Raw genomic sequence first — 16,016 nt, forward strand, 5'->3', positions numbered from 1 at the left:
GACACAGTACCTTACTAGTACTCGTCTTACTGTATATGAATTGACTTTATTTGCTCCCCATATCACTATCAAAATGTGTGCCACTCTGAATCCAGCCACGTTACTACCCCTCCCTTCGGATGAACCAAATAATGACATACATGATTCTATATTTCGGACTGAAGAAGAAACAAAGGGACGGGTGGACCTCACAGACACGCCCCTATCTGACCCCCAAGGGGAGTTGTATGTGGATGGCTCTTGTTTTAAGTTACCAGATGGCACGACAACAGCTGCGTACGCAATTACTACCCTGCGCACTGTAGTTGAAACAACTCGAGTTCCCTATCATTCTGCGCAGGCAGCTGAGTTAATAGCCCTGTTGCGAGCATGTGAGTTAAGTGAAGGACTGGAAGTAAATATCTATACAGATAGCCAGTACATCTTTGGCGTGGCTCATAGTTTTGACGAATTGTGGGCAGAAAGGGGGTTCCTCACTTCGCATGGCCAGCGAACACAACATGGCCCTTTGATTTTAAGGTTGTTAATGGCTTTGACTCTGCCTCGAAAGGTAGCAATTATGAAATGTAGCGTGCACAAGGCCATAGTGGATACTGTGGGAGAAGGGAATGCTTTCGCGGACCAAACAGCAAAAGACACTGCTAGATCTAAAATGTCTCCAATGTATGTAAATTCCGCTAGATGGGTGGAGGAGTCTAAAATGTTCGATAACACTATGGAAAGTGTTCGAGAGATACAGAAGGAAGCTACCCCTGCTGAACTGACCCGCTGGGAGAACGAAACAAGGAGGTTGGATGATAATGGAAGGGAGAAGGGTTTCCTCTTCCGGGTCAGCGGGGGCAGAGACAGCACGAGCAGCGGATGCTGACATCACTTCCGGTCTCCCCTTGAGTGTTCAGCCTGCTGCAGAGGAGGAAGAACCCCTGTCAGGTGGTTCATCTTCAGACTCTCACAGACCCCAGATCTACCCCCCTCAGACCCCAGATCTGCCCTCCACCCCGCCGACCCCAGGAGGAGGAGAGAGCCTGGACATGTCTGCAGAGGTCTCTGATCAGGTAGGAGGTTGTCAGCACCTTCTGCTGTGTTTTTAGAAATAGACTGAATAATCCTGGAGGGAATGTCTGCAGGAGCCAGCCATGGCTGGGCTCTTCTATCCGGGGGGACCCTGGGGCTGAGCTGGGCTCTTCTATCCGGGGGCCCTGGGGGGCTTTCCTACTTGCCCTAGGGTTGTTTGTGGGCATCATTGGTGTTAAAGAGGGTATAGGAGAGTAGGGTCTGCTTCCTATGGTCACCCCCACTTTTTGCTGTGATGTACTGTTTTTTTTACTTTAGTGTGGCTGTGGGCCTGCTAATCAGACCCACATCCCAGCTGTTCTCTCTCTAAACTGATACCATGTACTTTAGGTACATACCAGAATGGGTATTGGGTCACCTCTATGAGCCCCTGTATAGTATACCATAGGTACCCAGGACATAGGTACATCCAAGGCTTATCAGGGGCTGCAGCTTGCATTATGCCACCCCTGGCTGGCCATCCAAACTGACACCACAGGCTGATCACTCAGCTTGGGCAAGGTGGTGTAATCACCCCTTACTTTGATATAGTATTCTGATATTTAACCTTATATATAGACACATATGCATCTATAAGTCACTCCTATGGTAGGTCTCGACAATCCTGGAGGCAGAGTGCTTGGTTTTATGTGAGAGGGTGCTCTGGCATGAGCTGAGCCTCTCTGCAGCTTTCGGAACCATGACCTTATAGTTGTTATATGATATGATATCACCATATACTCTTAAGTGCATTATAATCCTTACGGTTAAAAGCAAACTTTAGTTTGGCTTTATCAAAACATATCGTGTAAGGTGTCAAACGCTTTGGAATACTATCCCCCCCGCCAATTCTGGCGGTGGGGTTAGCATTCCCCCCTTCTAGAGGGAAAAGACATGTATGTTACTGCTGTACCCGGTTAAAGTTAAACAGAGCCCCAGCATCACAAAATGGATGCTGCTGCCACAGACACGAGTCTGACCTCCTGCAGCTGGACAAAACTCCAGCAAGGGAGGCCTGGACAATAGGTTTCCTGTCGAGAGAGGTGCTGGTACCTCCCCAGATAGCCTGTAGTGTATTATGGCAGGGTGGGTTGAATGGAAAGATGCTTTTGCAGACACTGCCTGGGGCACACAAGGTGCTCCATGCATAGCCCGGTTTAAACCAGTTGCTGGGGCACTCCAGCCCCAGCTCTGGTGCGAACCTGGACAAAGAGAAAGGGGTGTAACCACCCCCTTCTCAGGTCCACCCATAGGACGGACCTAGCAGGTAATCCAGCCCTTTAGTTTAGTATAACGATAGGAGCTGTGTCTAGAGACATTAAATTATCCTGGAACGAAACTCTTGGACTTCAACATGCTATACCAACTACAAAACTGAAGATATCTCCCTTGTGGTCAAGGAGTGACCACCCTGTTCAAACAGGCACCAACAGTAACTTGCTGGTTTGCTTTGTCGACGCTCCTGCCGGAACCCGATGACTAAGCGACTCAGAAACTGGACTTCCAGACTTCTCCGACTTTGATTTAAGCTTAGTTCAGTTCAGTTTTTAGATGCGACACTCTGCGTCAATGTACCTTAAGTTGCGTTGCGCTTCCACGACAAGCAATGTCGCAGCGATGGGAAATGTGGCAAAGTTCAGGTACAAAGAAATAAAGACCTGAAGATCTTCCAGATGCAGCACGCTTCTTGGGGATGCGAGAAGCTCTAGGTTCGAGGCATGGACTGCAGCGACGACAACAACTCCAGCGGCCACGCTCTTCTCCCATGATGCTTGAACAACAGCTCCAGCGGCCACGCTCTTCTCCCATGATGCTTGAAGCTTCCGCTCGATGCGACAACTACAACGGCGACATCCAAGATGCGACAGCAGGAGCTGCGACGGAGGCGTGCATCTCGGGGATGTGAGGTGCTCTTGGTTGATACGGTGCAATGCGACAGTTCTAGCGCTAGCACCCTCCTTTGGAGTTGCGACGGTAGGCACAGCGACATTCTCCGACCTCGTTGCGAGATCGTTCTCCTGATGCGGTGCAGTGCGACAACTACAGCGGCGACACCCTCCTGTGGAGTTGCGACACCAGCAGCAGCAACGGCGACACGCTGCCTCTTCGTTGCGGCATGCTTCTCTCTGATGCGGTGCAGTGCGACAGTTCCAGCGGCGACACCCTCCTTTGAAGTTGCCACAGGAGGCCCAGCGACGGCAACAAGCTTCTTCTCGTTGAGTCGTGCTTCCAGCTCCTTGCGACACGCAGTCCCTCGGAAGGTCCAAAATAGCAGCAGGCACTTCCAAAGAACTCTGGGGAGCTGGGGGGTGAAGTCTGTTCTCCCTGAGACTTTATCAGGAGGCAAGCTCTTTTCCAAGCCCTTGGAGATCCTTCACAATTTGAAAGCAAAGTACACAAAGTTCCTTTCTCCTTCCTTTGGCAGTAAGGCAACCACTGCAGGCCAATCCCCAAAAAGCACTTCAGCTTGGGAATAGTCTCTCCTCAGTTTTTTCAGGTTCCTCTCCTCAGTAAAGGTTTCTTCTTGTAGTCCAAAGTGATCTAATTTCATGGGATCAGGGTACCAATATTTATACACCAAATCCTTTTGTTCTCTGAGAGGAGAGGGGCCTTTGCCCAGTCTGTGAAAATTGACTGTGAATTTTTTTTTTAATTGTTTCAGTTAATTAAAACCACAACAATACATTTTAAAAGAGTCGACTAATATGTTTAAAATTTCTTGATATATAAGTGCGATCTCTGTTGGTATGTTCTAGAGCATTCTCAGTCTAATACCAAATTTGTTATTTAAATAGAATAAAGTGTAATTAAAATACAGTCTGTCTAACTTAGTGCAGAAGTTCTTGGTTTTTTTCTCTTTTAATGTTCCAGAGAGCTCTCTCCCCGAGCTACCACAGTTATATTATCCTTTTATTGACTGGGTGCCAGGGTGTGCTTTAGCGCTTGGGTGTGGGCTGCAAGGAACTTTAGTAGTAGGCAGTTCAATCGCGTGTCTACTGGGTTCAAAGTTGCCATAATTGCAGATCTGCACGTTCTTATGCCCCGCTCGTTCATAGACTTTTTTAAAAGAGAGCTTCGAGCTTGAGCTAGATATGGGCAGATACAGACAAGATGGATGAAGTCCTCATTACTCCTCCCGCATAATCTACAGATTTTGGGTCCGTCGTGCACCCAGATTGGTTGGTCCATAGTCGATGGAAATTTCCCCAAACGGAGTCCCATCAATTTCTGTTTTCTGTGAGCTGGGAATGTGATTGTTAGATATGGGGCTGCCACGAGTGTTTTGTAGTTTGATATGACCATCCATGCGTGTTTTCTGGTACTAAACGTGGCTTTATCGAGTAAGAGGGAGTGAAATTTTGTCGACTTGTTTATAGCTTGTTTAAACGCCGGGTAAGGCAGGTTGAGTTCCCAAAGTTTTCTTGTTCCGGTCTCAGTTATAGCCTTTTCAAGATACTGATTGTATGGGGAATTAACATCAGATCTTATATCTTCCCATAATGCTTGGTGCAATTCCGAGGCTGACGTGTTCTGTTTCAGTGTATACCAGTACTTAATGCTTGCGTACTTTCTTCCCAGTGTCTCGTTTATTATTCCGAATTCTAACCTCGTCTGAGCTGGTGAGGCTCCCTGATGTATATGGAAGGTGGATTTGAAGATGGCTGTCTGCATTTTGTTGAGCAGATCTGCGTCTTTCCCATGCAATCCTACACTGCCATATGACAGGGTTGGAAGAACTTTTGCTTTTATTGTTGCCAGTAGAGGTTTATATGATGGCCCTGAGAGCTTTTTAGCCAAAGATCTAAAAGCAAATGAGAGTGAGTTTGATCTCTGAGAGATGTAGGACCTTTGCTGCTGGTGGCTTTGTCGGTTATCAAAGTGGAAGCCCAAGTACTTGAAGTTGGACACGGCCTCTAGCTTTGTCCCCTCCAGGTAGATGTATGCGCTGGCTGTCCGCCGCCTGGTGATGAGCATTGTTTTTGTTTTTGTTGTGTTTATCTCCAGGTTGTTGTTTTTTATGAATTCTGCCAGCCCTGCTAATAACCTTTGGATGCCAATCTTCGTTAGGTTCAACAGAACCACGTCGTCCCCATAAGATAGATGAGTTAGCGGAAAGGAGCCCAGTTTAGGTGGATGGGATGGGATATTATTCAGAATTGGTGTTAGGTCTGCCATAAAAAGATTAAAAAGATGGGGGGCTAGGACACAGCCCTGCTTTAGACCTTTACTGGTGTTAATTTTCCTTGAGAGCCGTGTTCCATTCCCCAATTTAACTGCCATCCAAGTGTTGGAATAAAGGAGTAAGATCCCTCTCAGGGTTTTATCCGGGATGTTCCAACAGCGCAATTTCCTCCATAAGATGTTCCTATCTACACTGTCGAATGCTGCCTTTAGGTCAATAAAAAACAGGTGAAGGGGCTGTTTTCTTCGAAGATATTTATCGGCTAGCACTGAGAGAGACATAATATTTGTCAGTGTCCCAGTTCCTTTCCTGAAGCCTGTTTGGTTCAACGGTATTCTCTTTGTGTCGTCGGACCAGTTTATTAGATCTTCCAGGACGAGGGATGCAAAGTACTTCACCTCCACGTCTAGGAGGGCGATCAGTCTATAGTTAGCTGGGGATGTTCTGTCTCCTCCTTTAAAGATTGGTGAGATTATGGAGCCCTGCCAGCTTGACGGTATTTTGTTTACAGTTGTTATCTCTTCAAATAATTTTTTTAATTTCCTACTCCAAAAGTCCGGATCAGTTTTGTAGACTATTGGAGGGATCCCATTCGGCCCTGGAGCTCCGTTGCCACTTGACTTCCTTATGATTCTTCTTATGTCCTCTTCGCTGTACCTTGCTTGTTTGACCTTGTTTGTTGCGTCCTTCTTCTCCCATGGGCTAGCCACGTCACGGTAAAGCCTGGTTACCAAGAGATCCCCGCCTGGTGATGGATTTTCTCTGCGTTCATCCTTATTGTTTGATGTTTGCATGCAAGAGGTTCTAATTCCACCGCTGGGAGTGATACTCCCTTTTCTTTTTTGGGCCACTTCATTGGTAGTTTGTTGGATTGCCCCCGAGTTAGACTGGTCTGGTGTTATCTCTGCGAACCTCTCTGTTAAAAACGCGGCCCAGTCCGCTTCTTGGACATTGGATGATGTTGGATTTGAAGGGTAATTTAAGCTGTTAATAATCCTCCAAAATGCGTTTGAGTTGGTGTTCTTGGCAGTGCAGAGTAGTTTTGCCCAGAAGTCATCTTTCAGAGATCTTTTGTGTTCCCACATTTTCTTTTTATATTCTTTCTTGAGGTTTTGTCTTTGGACCCAGTCTTTGGACCCAGTCTTTGGATGACGTAGTTGTCTTTTTTAATGCTCTGGCATTTCTCCTTATCTCTATTTTGAGTTTTGCCAGGTTCTTTGGCAGAGGAATTTTCTTATTCCGAGGTTGTGCTTTATTAGGAACGGACGTACTTGCTGGTAAATTTTCTGTAAAACTCTCCCATTTTTGTATTTGGGTACCTGTTGTTCCCTCACCCTCTATTTTTAGTCTCTGCACATTTGCCTGCAGCTCATCGATGTTGGCCGTTGTCCAGTTAAGTCGTTTTAAGTTAGTGGTCGTGAAGTTATCTCCCACTGTATTGCAACTGTGATATTTGGTAAGTTTTAAATTGAAATAAATATGTTGATATGAATGATCACTTTTTGATTTGTTTCTCTTTCGCCTTTGGAGGTGCATAGAGGTTAACCAGTAGTGTCGGAGTTGGTCTGCCTGGCATAGTTAGTTTTATTAATTGCATGTTTGGCCCATGAGGGGCTATTTGTTCTGAGTTAATCTTGATGTCCGACGCAATATAAACTGATAATCCCCCTTTCGGTCGACCGTAGAGGACATTTTTCCTTGCTGGTATATTGAAGTGGGTGTACCCAACAAGATGTAGCTCCTCCAATGCCCATGTTTCTTGGAGGGCAATGATATCACATGCTGTCCAATTGTGAGGGGGCAAGCCTTCTTCCATCCATTTCCTCGCTCCGGCTATATTCCAGGACAATAGGTGGAAGATTTCCTGGGTGCTATCCTTTTGAGGTTTTTTGGGAGGTCAATTATTTTTCTGTTTGTTTAATGTGTCTGTTAGCCAGGGCCAGTAGGCGGCGTCATCCTTGGAGTTTATTTGATTACCTGTTGTAGTTAGGGGATGGGTTGTTGATGAAGCGTTCCGTAGTACTGAAATTGCCTGCTCCTTTCTTTCTATCCGATTTTCTTCTTTCCCTTTTGTCGCCGGACGAGCTTCAAGAGGGCCTGGGTAGCGTGGTTTTACCGGCCTGGAACGTCTTATACCCCATAAATCGAACCTCTCTCTGTAGGATAGTATTAACTGGGCGGTTTCTGCTGTTCGCCATGTTGTTAATGTTTGTTCCAATGAGCTAGTTGCATCTTGCTTTCAGAATTTGACTGAGAGTAGGTCCGTGTTAGTTAGGTGTTGAAGCCCTTCAATGTTGGCGTAAAGTTTAAACAAATTTCCCCTGTTGAGAATGTCATGCTGCCCCTGAGTTTCGTATTCCGGGGTAAAAAAGAGTTGTTTAAGATGTAAGTTGTCATTGCTAGACCAGTTCTCAGGGCCTTTCCCTAGTTCCGGTGTGTTGTCTGAGCTGATTTTGCAGTGTGGCCCGGTCCCGGCAGATGTTTGTGTTCCATGCGTATTGATCACTTGTGCGCGCTGGGATATCGTGGTCATTATGGTCTGGTTATTCTCTTTTGTTGAGCCTCCATTTGTGGCTGTGTTTGTCTGGGGGGCTCTGATGTAATCAGACTCTGTTCCTTTCCCTGGAGTGACGTCCTCGTTGCGGTTCAAGTTTATGTGACGGACTCCGTGCCTTAGTAGTATTTTTATACCCGCAGTGGGGGGTAGATTTTTTCCACCCCAGACCTGGCTTTTGCTGTTTACGGTTCTTTCATTTATTTTTGATGGTACCTCCTGGTTGTTATTTACGTTAGTAGGTATGCCCTCTATTGTGGAATCTTGTAACGTGCCTTGAGGCCTGCTTTGTCTTAGGATTGTTTCTTCTCTGCCTTGTAGGCAGTGTTTCGTTCCTTCTTGACGTTTTTCTTGGGAGACTTTGCTTCTTTGTCTGGCTGGTGTCCGTTTTTTATTCTCGGCCGCCTCTTGGCGTTTTCCCGGAATCTCCGAGGTTGTAGGTAGGCCTGGAGGGCCGGTTGATTGTAATGTACTGCTGTTTTCTATGCGGCTTCCTTTTTCCACTGCTTCAGTTGTCTGTGTTCCGTTGCCCAAGACCAACCTCGGCTGTGCGTCTCTGTTGTTTGTTTCACCTATAGCCGTTAATACTGTGCATGTGCCAGCGTTGCTTATCGTCTCTGTGCGAAGGGCCTCCCTTTCTTTTTTTACTAGGAGCTCTTGTCCTGATGAGTTATGTGTTTGATCAAATGAGATGCTGGATTGAATCGTCGTATTTGGTGTTTCATCCTTGTTTATAGCTGAGGTGAATATGGGGAATATTCTGGTACCTTCTTCCGCGTGTCCTGTTGGTTGTTTATTCCTTGCTTTCCTTTCCCGTTTTTTTTGTCGACTTGCTAAGGAAGTTGTTTTGTTTGGAGCTGTTATGTTCACTGCTGGACTTATTTCTGCCCTGTTCTTTCCTTTAGATGTATCCGTTTCTGGAATCTTAAGGATATTATGGTCAGTAATTTTTTTGGTTAAATTTACTGTTTCTGGACTGTTAGCGTGGTTGTGATCGATAATTTTCCTGGTTGAATTTTCATTGGAGAAATGTGGATCTGATTTTCTTACTGCCAGTATTTGTTCTAGTAGATTGGGAAGGAGATTTAATTTGTCTATGATCGGACCGCAGGTGCAGGGACTCTGGTCCAGCGTATACTTTGATTGAGCTGTTATTATTAGATTATTTAGTTTATCCAATTTATTGTCGATCCCCGCAATGTAGTGGGCTAAGGTGTTCATTAAATCGACTTGGATGTCCATTTTGTCGGATTGCCAGTTTAAAGCCTTTACTGTTGATTGAAGTGTTTCTATTGTAGAGAGAAACAACCCTGAGTTGCTTACTCTAGTGCTCTGTTCGTAATTCTGATTGAATGGCAAATCAGCTCGTTCTTGGGGAAGTGAGGAGTTGCCCGGTTTTGGAGTAACAGTTCTTCCATCTCTGGGATTTTCCACTGTTTTTCCTTTGCTTTGCAGTTGGGTAAACTGCCCTTCCTCGTTTGTGTTACCTAGTTTCTTTTCTGAGATTTCTTCCCTTTTATAGTTGGTTATACTTGTGTTTTGCCGCTTTTCCTTGTTTATGGTTGGGCTTGATGTGAGGCTTGCTGTGGGGCTTGATGATTTTGTTTCCCCCATATTTCTCCCCCCTTTATTTTTACTTGTGTCTTGCGTTAATTCGTTATTTAATGTTGGACTTGATGTAAAGTTTAATAGCTTCAGCCATGATGTTTCTGAAGTGTTCTGACTAGTCAATTCCATTTGGGTTGTGTTTTGTTCCCTGTGTATCTGGGCTTTAGATATCTGGGGCTCTTTGTTAAGTACTTTCTGTGTTTGTGGTATCGTTGGGGGGCTTTGTGAATTGATTTCTGAGAATTTTTCAAAAAAAGTTAATGCTACTGTTGGTGTTTTCAGTTCTGCATTGGATGCTGATTTTTCTGTGCACGTCAATACTTCCTTCGTCCTCTTACTATCTGGGGTGGTCTCTGTTGCGGTTCCGGTTGCCTGTGTTTTACTCAAATCCAGGGCAGAAATGTCTCTTGTAGTGCGTTTTTGCTGCAGGGAGGTTTCCTGGTCGAGACCTTCTCCAAGTTCGTCCTGCGTATGGGCCATTGCTATGAGTTCATCCTGGTAACTATTTCGGCCAGGTGAGCTAGTTGAATTCGCCCAAGGTACCTGGGGAGTTAGTTTCATGAGTATTGGTGTTGGGCCTTTGTTGCAGGAGACCTTCTCGGGGGTTAAAGGTGTAGGTAGACCCGGAAGAGATTGTTGGGTCGTAAGGAGAGTGGCTCCTGGATTTTTCAAAAAGAGAAAAGCTTTGTTTGCCTCTAGTCTCTCTCTCTCACCCTGCTTTTTTCTGAACATTGATGCGATTGGAGAGATAAGTTGGGTGGATAGCACTCTTGTTAGCCCTTTTTTTGTATCTGTTTCCTTTGGGGATGTTTTTTCCTGATTTGCTTTGCACTGGTCAACTGGTGGGGATTTCTTTGCCTTTGGGGTCCGTTTTTTCTGCTTTGGTGTCCTCCTTACCCTACCTGATCTCATCCTTTAAGGGCTGTCTGGATGATTTTCTGGTATCCTTGCAGCCCGGTGTCTGTACCACCTGTATCACCTGCACCACACCAGCCTTTGCCTCGGACTCTGCTGTTTTCCACTCCCCCTCCCAAGCCTGTCTGCCCCCACTAAATAGGAGCAGCTGCCATCCGGGAGGATGGTGAGATGTGACTGCAATGTGAAGTCTAAATTGCCGAAAGTGTGCTAGAGCCTGGTGGAACACAGTGCCTCTACGATGGCAATGGAATGGAGAATTTGATGAGATTGTGATGAGGCAGGGGTAGTGGAGAAGGAACCATGCAAGATGCAGCAGTTAGTAGTTAGTAGTTAGTGGGAAGTTGCAGCGTCGCTTTAAATGATTTTCCACTGTTGGTGCGATATGGCGCTTATCCAGCGGTTAATTACCCCCTTTATGCTCGCTGTGCAGCGTTATGCCTCCCTCCTGGCGAATGGTATCCACATACAATGGGAGGCAGTATAGGCTGACCTGGCGGTGTGGGAAGTTGGGGCTTGGCTGGGTCCTCGGTGCCTGCCTCCAGCCTCTGCCCTTACAGCCTCAGTTCTCAATTCTCAGTTCTCCTACTGCCGACAGCCGCCCTCCGCTGCCAGCGCCTGCAGCCAGCAGCCCCCCCAATGCCCCAAAGCTGCCTGCGCGGCGGTCCGGGGGTAATGGCACCGCTACTGTGCAGTCCGGTCGCCACGCCTCTGCCTGTTGAAAGGGGGCCAAGTGGGGCCAAGTGGGGAGGATCACTGTCTGTGGATTCAGTGAGGCTTTTCGGTGGCGATTTCAATAAATCAGCATTATTTTCGGCGCCTTTGCAATGTGCTCGAAGCTCTCGCTGACAGCTCACGACTGCCTTGCTCTTTGCTGTCACTAGCAGAGAGCAGAGAGAGCAGAGAGGGCAGAGAGGGCACTTCTGCACTTTTCTGAAGGCGGAGTTGAGTGGAATTGTGCAGCTGGGGAAGAGGCGGGGGAGGAAGAAAGTGCGATGGATGCCTCACCTCGGCTCGGCTCCCTTGCTCTCCTGGTGGGCGCTCCTGCACGGCGACTCACAGGTCTTGACTCCTCACACAAACACCTCGCCTCACCTCGCCTACACCAGGTGCCGTTCTGCCAGCGCCAGGTACCGTGTCCCCAGCTCACACTCCGCCGGTGCTGGTACAGTGAGAACGGTGGCACGCAGCCCGAAGCCTGAAGTGCACGGAGCAAGTCCCCACACTGAGGCCGACGCCTGCCGCTTTCCCTCCAAGGGTTTTTCGGCTCACAGCGGTTCCGTAGCTCTGCAGCTCCGCAGCGTTCCGTAGCTCTGCAGCTTCGCTCACTCTCGCTCTCACTCTTGCTCCCAATGAGGAGATAGTTCTGCGCCTTTAATCCAGGCCGTTAATCCGGACAGCAAGCAGTCTTCAGTTTTTAGGAGTTCGGCAGATAGATGAAGCACACCGGGGCCGTTAACCATGGGCCGTTAACCAGCAAGCCGTTTATTGCAGTCCGGCGGAGCAGGTCAACCTTGCATCAGTCTCGTATTGCAAGTGGCGTGGAGGTCGAGAGAGGGAAACACTCACACTAGCGCCATCTGCCAAGTCCAAATCAGTTCTGAAACACTCTGTTTACCAGACTTCTCCTTTCCTTTCACAGTGCAGGGCATGCACATCAGACGCTCCACAGGAGGTGTAGCCAGCATTGTGGAGGGCAAGTACAGTCCTGGAGTACTTTGTTTACAGGACTCCTTCTCTTCTTTCAGTGTGCAGGGCGGAGACATCAGCCGCTCCCCAGGAGGTGGAGCCAGCATTGTGGAAGGTAGGCACAGCCCTATTCAAGGTTCAGGCCCAACTCCTTCCTCCCATCTAGATGCAGATCTCGCTATTCACCACCGGGTGACTCAGCCTGTCTCATGGAATTCCCCAGCCCTGTCACTTACAGAACAAGACATAGGAATACACAACCTAGCAGAGGCAGGTTTGAATGGGGAGCTCCTTATGATTACCGGGCCACTTTTCCACCTGCTGTGTCTTGTCTGTAGGGGCTAAGGAGAGGGCTTGCTCACACCATCGCGAGGGGGGAAGACTATATCCCCCAGGTGCCCTAGAGGCGTGAATGTCGCCAACAGAGATCGAACTTGACAGGAGGCGTATAAGAGGGCGTGAGAGCCCCCGCACCGCGGGAGCTCATTGTGATTACCGCGCCAATTTTTCACCCGCTGCATCCTGTCTGTGGGGGCTAAGGAGAGCGCTTGCTCACACCATCGCGAGGGGAGAAGACTACATCCCCCAGGTGCCTCAGCGGCGTAACTGCCGCCGACAGAGATTGAACGTGCCAGGAGGCACATAAGAGGACGTGAGAGTCCCCGCACCGCAGGAGCTCATTGTGATTACCGGGTCACTTTTCCACCCGCTGTGTCCTAACTGTGGGGGCTAAGGAGAGCGCTTGCTCACACCATCGCGAGGGGAGAAGACTACATCCCCCAGGTGCCCTAGTGGCATGACTGCACCGACGGAGATCGAACATGCCAGGAGGCGCATAAGAGGGCGTGAGAGCCGGCGCCCCGCGGGACGCACACGGATGAAGCCCGGGCCAAGGGTGGGCCCATACTTGCCCGTCAGTGACTGTCAGAGGCTGGGCTGGGCCACATCTCTAACGTCCCGGTTGGACCCTGTGAGTTAAACTCCATATATACGTGCGACTGTTACTGGAACTATCTTGTGTAGTTAAGGAGAGATAGCATTGGTATCATTAGTATTGTATAAAGTCTCAGGCTGGAACTTAAGTGTTATTAAGGAAATATTGTATTTTAACAATTTCAGCTGGGTTAAGTCAGGGTGAGACACCAAGTAAATATGGCCAGAAGGAAAACAATTAAGGCGCAAATGGGAAATTCTGCACTGAGATAGATTCATTTCTTGTTAAAGCAGTTAGTGCCCAAACTGAGGAGATAGACCTTACAGAAAGACGGTTATCTTTAGGGTCTAGCCATATAGAGAGAGAACTGAACAACGAGTCCTGAATGAGTTGTAATGGGGCCAGATCGAGGGATTTAACCTCTGAGCATGGGGCGTGGCTTGGCGCGCGGCAAGATGGCAGCACAGTAGGGCTGCTCTGCCGGCCACCGCAAACATATCCTGCATTATCCTGCCCTTCTAGTGCCATCTAAGCTGACCTGAAGTGAGCGCCGAGCTGCTGGTGCCTTTCTTCACTGACTGGGCGAGTTTCGGAGATTCAGCGAGTCGGACGCTGCCGGAATCAGCCTTTGCAGTGTCCGCTGTGGTGAAGCCTGAGTTCCCGTCCTGCCTGGCGTGGTCGGCGCTTCCCCTGCCTGGACCCTCTCTCGGAGCCCTAGAGCTGGACAATCTGTTGTGGGGGCCGTAGTGTGACTGCCGGTAAGCCTCATCCCTTCCCCGCCAGCCCGTCACCGGCGGTCACGGAGATCCGTGCGGCGCTCGGTTTTCGTGACGCCGAGGTACAGAGCGGCGTCTGGGCAGCGTTAAACTCGAGCGGCCGGCTGCGGGGCGACTGGCGGGCCGCGGGTGGGCCGCGAGAACTTGAGGACCGGCCCTTGACTTGGCGGGCAAGAGCTACGGCGGGGACCTTTGCCTTGGACTGGGGAGCGAGCAATCCTATGTGGGGGACGATGGTGTAGCTTGCTGCGGGGAAACTTGCTTTGCACCCCTGATTTCCCCGCCCGGTGGCTGGTGGATGAAAGTCCAGTGCTGAGGTGGACACGGCGCACCTGAAACCCACGTGGCCCGCTTCTGGATACCGGGGCGCCCTGCTGGATACTGGAAGCCATCGAGTTGTGCAGCGGCGGCGGTGTGTTTGGTTGGGCCCTTCCGCAGAGGTGCAGCTGCTGCTTGGTTGAGGGATCGGATTGTGCGCTGTGCTGGACCCGAGTGACTGCCCCTACCTGCCGATCTGGGTCATCCTCATAGCCTGCCCGCTGGAAACTGCACCACTTTCTGCTTGTCTGAGGCGCTGGGGAAGTGTGGCGGTCCCATCCCACAGGCTGGAGCACTCCCGGGCGACACTCTTCAGGACGACATAAACCCACTCTGCTGTGATTGTGGGGTGTGGCTCGACACCTGGTTTGTGTCTGGTGGCTATCAAGCGGGCAGCCCGTGCAGTGCGGAGAGACATCTGGCCTGCCCGTGACTTGCGAAGGGAAACACGGCCGGGGCTGCCATCTGTGGAGGACAGGACACGGTACTCACAATGGGCAAACTCGACAGGGCACAGCCCAAGCTGTCCTTTGAGCTCCGCAAGAACAGTAAGCAATCGGGGGCGGGGGCGGCTGACGGAGGTCACGAGGCCTCATCACAAAGTCCCTCCATGCTGGAAACTACACTGCTTGCCATACAGGCGAGCCTTCAGGCAATAGACGGAAAAATTGAGGCTTGAACACACGCATGGATCAATTCTCTACCAAGCTTGACAAGCAGGCCACGAGACTGGGAGAGGAGGAACAGAGGATCACTGACACCGAAGATGAATTACAGCAGGTGGCGAACAAGACTTCGGAGATGGTCAAGCTTTTGGAAGTAATCCAGGCCAAGAATGAAGACATTGAAGTGCGGGCCCGGCGCAATAACACCCGTGTTTTGGGCCTGCCGGAATCGACCAATGTAGGGAGGCTAGAGGATTACGTAGAGACCATGTTGAGGGAAATTTGTGGTACTGACGACCTGTCTCCCATGTTCGCGGTTGAGAGGGCCCATCGTTCATTAGTGGCTCGGCCTCCACCTGTTCTGCCACCGCGACCCATAATCATAAGGCTACTGAACTACAGGGATCATGACACTGTGCTTCGCGTTACCCGTCAGAAGGGCAAAATCACGTATCAGAATAACCAGCTCTCATTCTATCCCGATTTCACTGCTCAAGTCCAGGCGGCGAGGAAGGAATTTCACTCCGTAAAGAAACTTCTACAGCAGGAAGAGATTCCATATGCCATGCTGTACCCAGCGAGGCTACGAATTGGCGAATTCGAAGGAGGGAAAATCTTCACCACCCCCAAGCAAGCGATGGCATACGCTAAGACACTGCAAAAACGTCGTAAATCCCCTGCTGACACGTCTGACGTGGACGACTGAACTTGGATGCATCCTTATATGCCTTATGTTGCTGTGTTTGGCGGTTTCGAGCTTGGGCGGGCGGGAGGTCGGAGGGGGATGGAATGATATGTCAGTTCCTTGGCCGGGTAATATCTTTCTAGATGATCCTCCCTGTAGGACGCAATCTGTCATGACTGAAGCTGAGGCAAAGTGCTAGCTCATATACTAAGGTGTACGTTGTGGAAGGGACGCCAGGCGACTCACTGGACGTTCTTCTCTTATTTCCGTTTGTTGGCACGCTGGGGGGCACTGACCACTCTTTGCGGCGGCCCACTTCTGCTTTATGCCGGAAGTGTACATTGCCTCCACTGCCCCTGATGGGTATAACCCATTTGCTGAACTTCTTGTTGTTTTGTATTGGGTGGGTTGGTGGGGGGGTCTTTAGGTTCTTTGGCGGGTTGGGGTTTGCAAAGTGGGTGGGGGGTGGGGTGCCTGGTCTCTTCTTTTGCCTTAGAATATATTTTGCAGATACCACGCTCCATGCTGAAATGCTTTCATCACTCTGTAAGTGTGCTGTGCTACTAAGCGACGCTGGTTCGAAATCTATCGGGAGCCTCTATGATGGTGGGTGAGTGCTATACCTGTGTCACTTGG

The 16,016-nt window shown here is 49.3% G+C and overlaps 1 protein-coding gene across 1 annotated transcript in view; it reads right to left on the reverse strand.

The window, feature by feature from the left end:
- The window catches only part of LOC147736800 (uncharacterized), a 433,099-nt gene that overhangs the window by 192,707 nt on the left and 224,376 nt on the right, over window positions 1-16,016 (reverse strand). The window contains 1 exon segment of the mRNA XM_086952702.1: window positions 7,928-10,057. Within this exon segment, the coding sequence (XP_086808828.1) occupies window positions 7,928-10,057 (2,130 nt within the window).

This window comes from Lissotriton vulgaris, chromosome 1_2 (genome assembly GCF_964263255.1).
Source record: "Lissotriton vulgaris chromosome 1_2, aLisVul1.2, whole genome shotgun sequence".
In the NCBI taxonomy this organism is placed as follows: Eukaryota; Metazoa; Chordata; class Amphibia; order Caudata; family Salamandridae; genus Lissotriton; species Lissotriton vulgaris.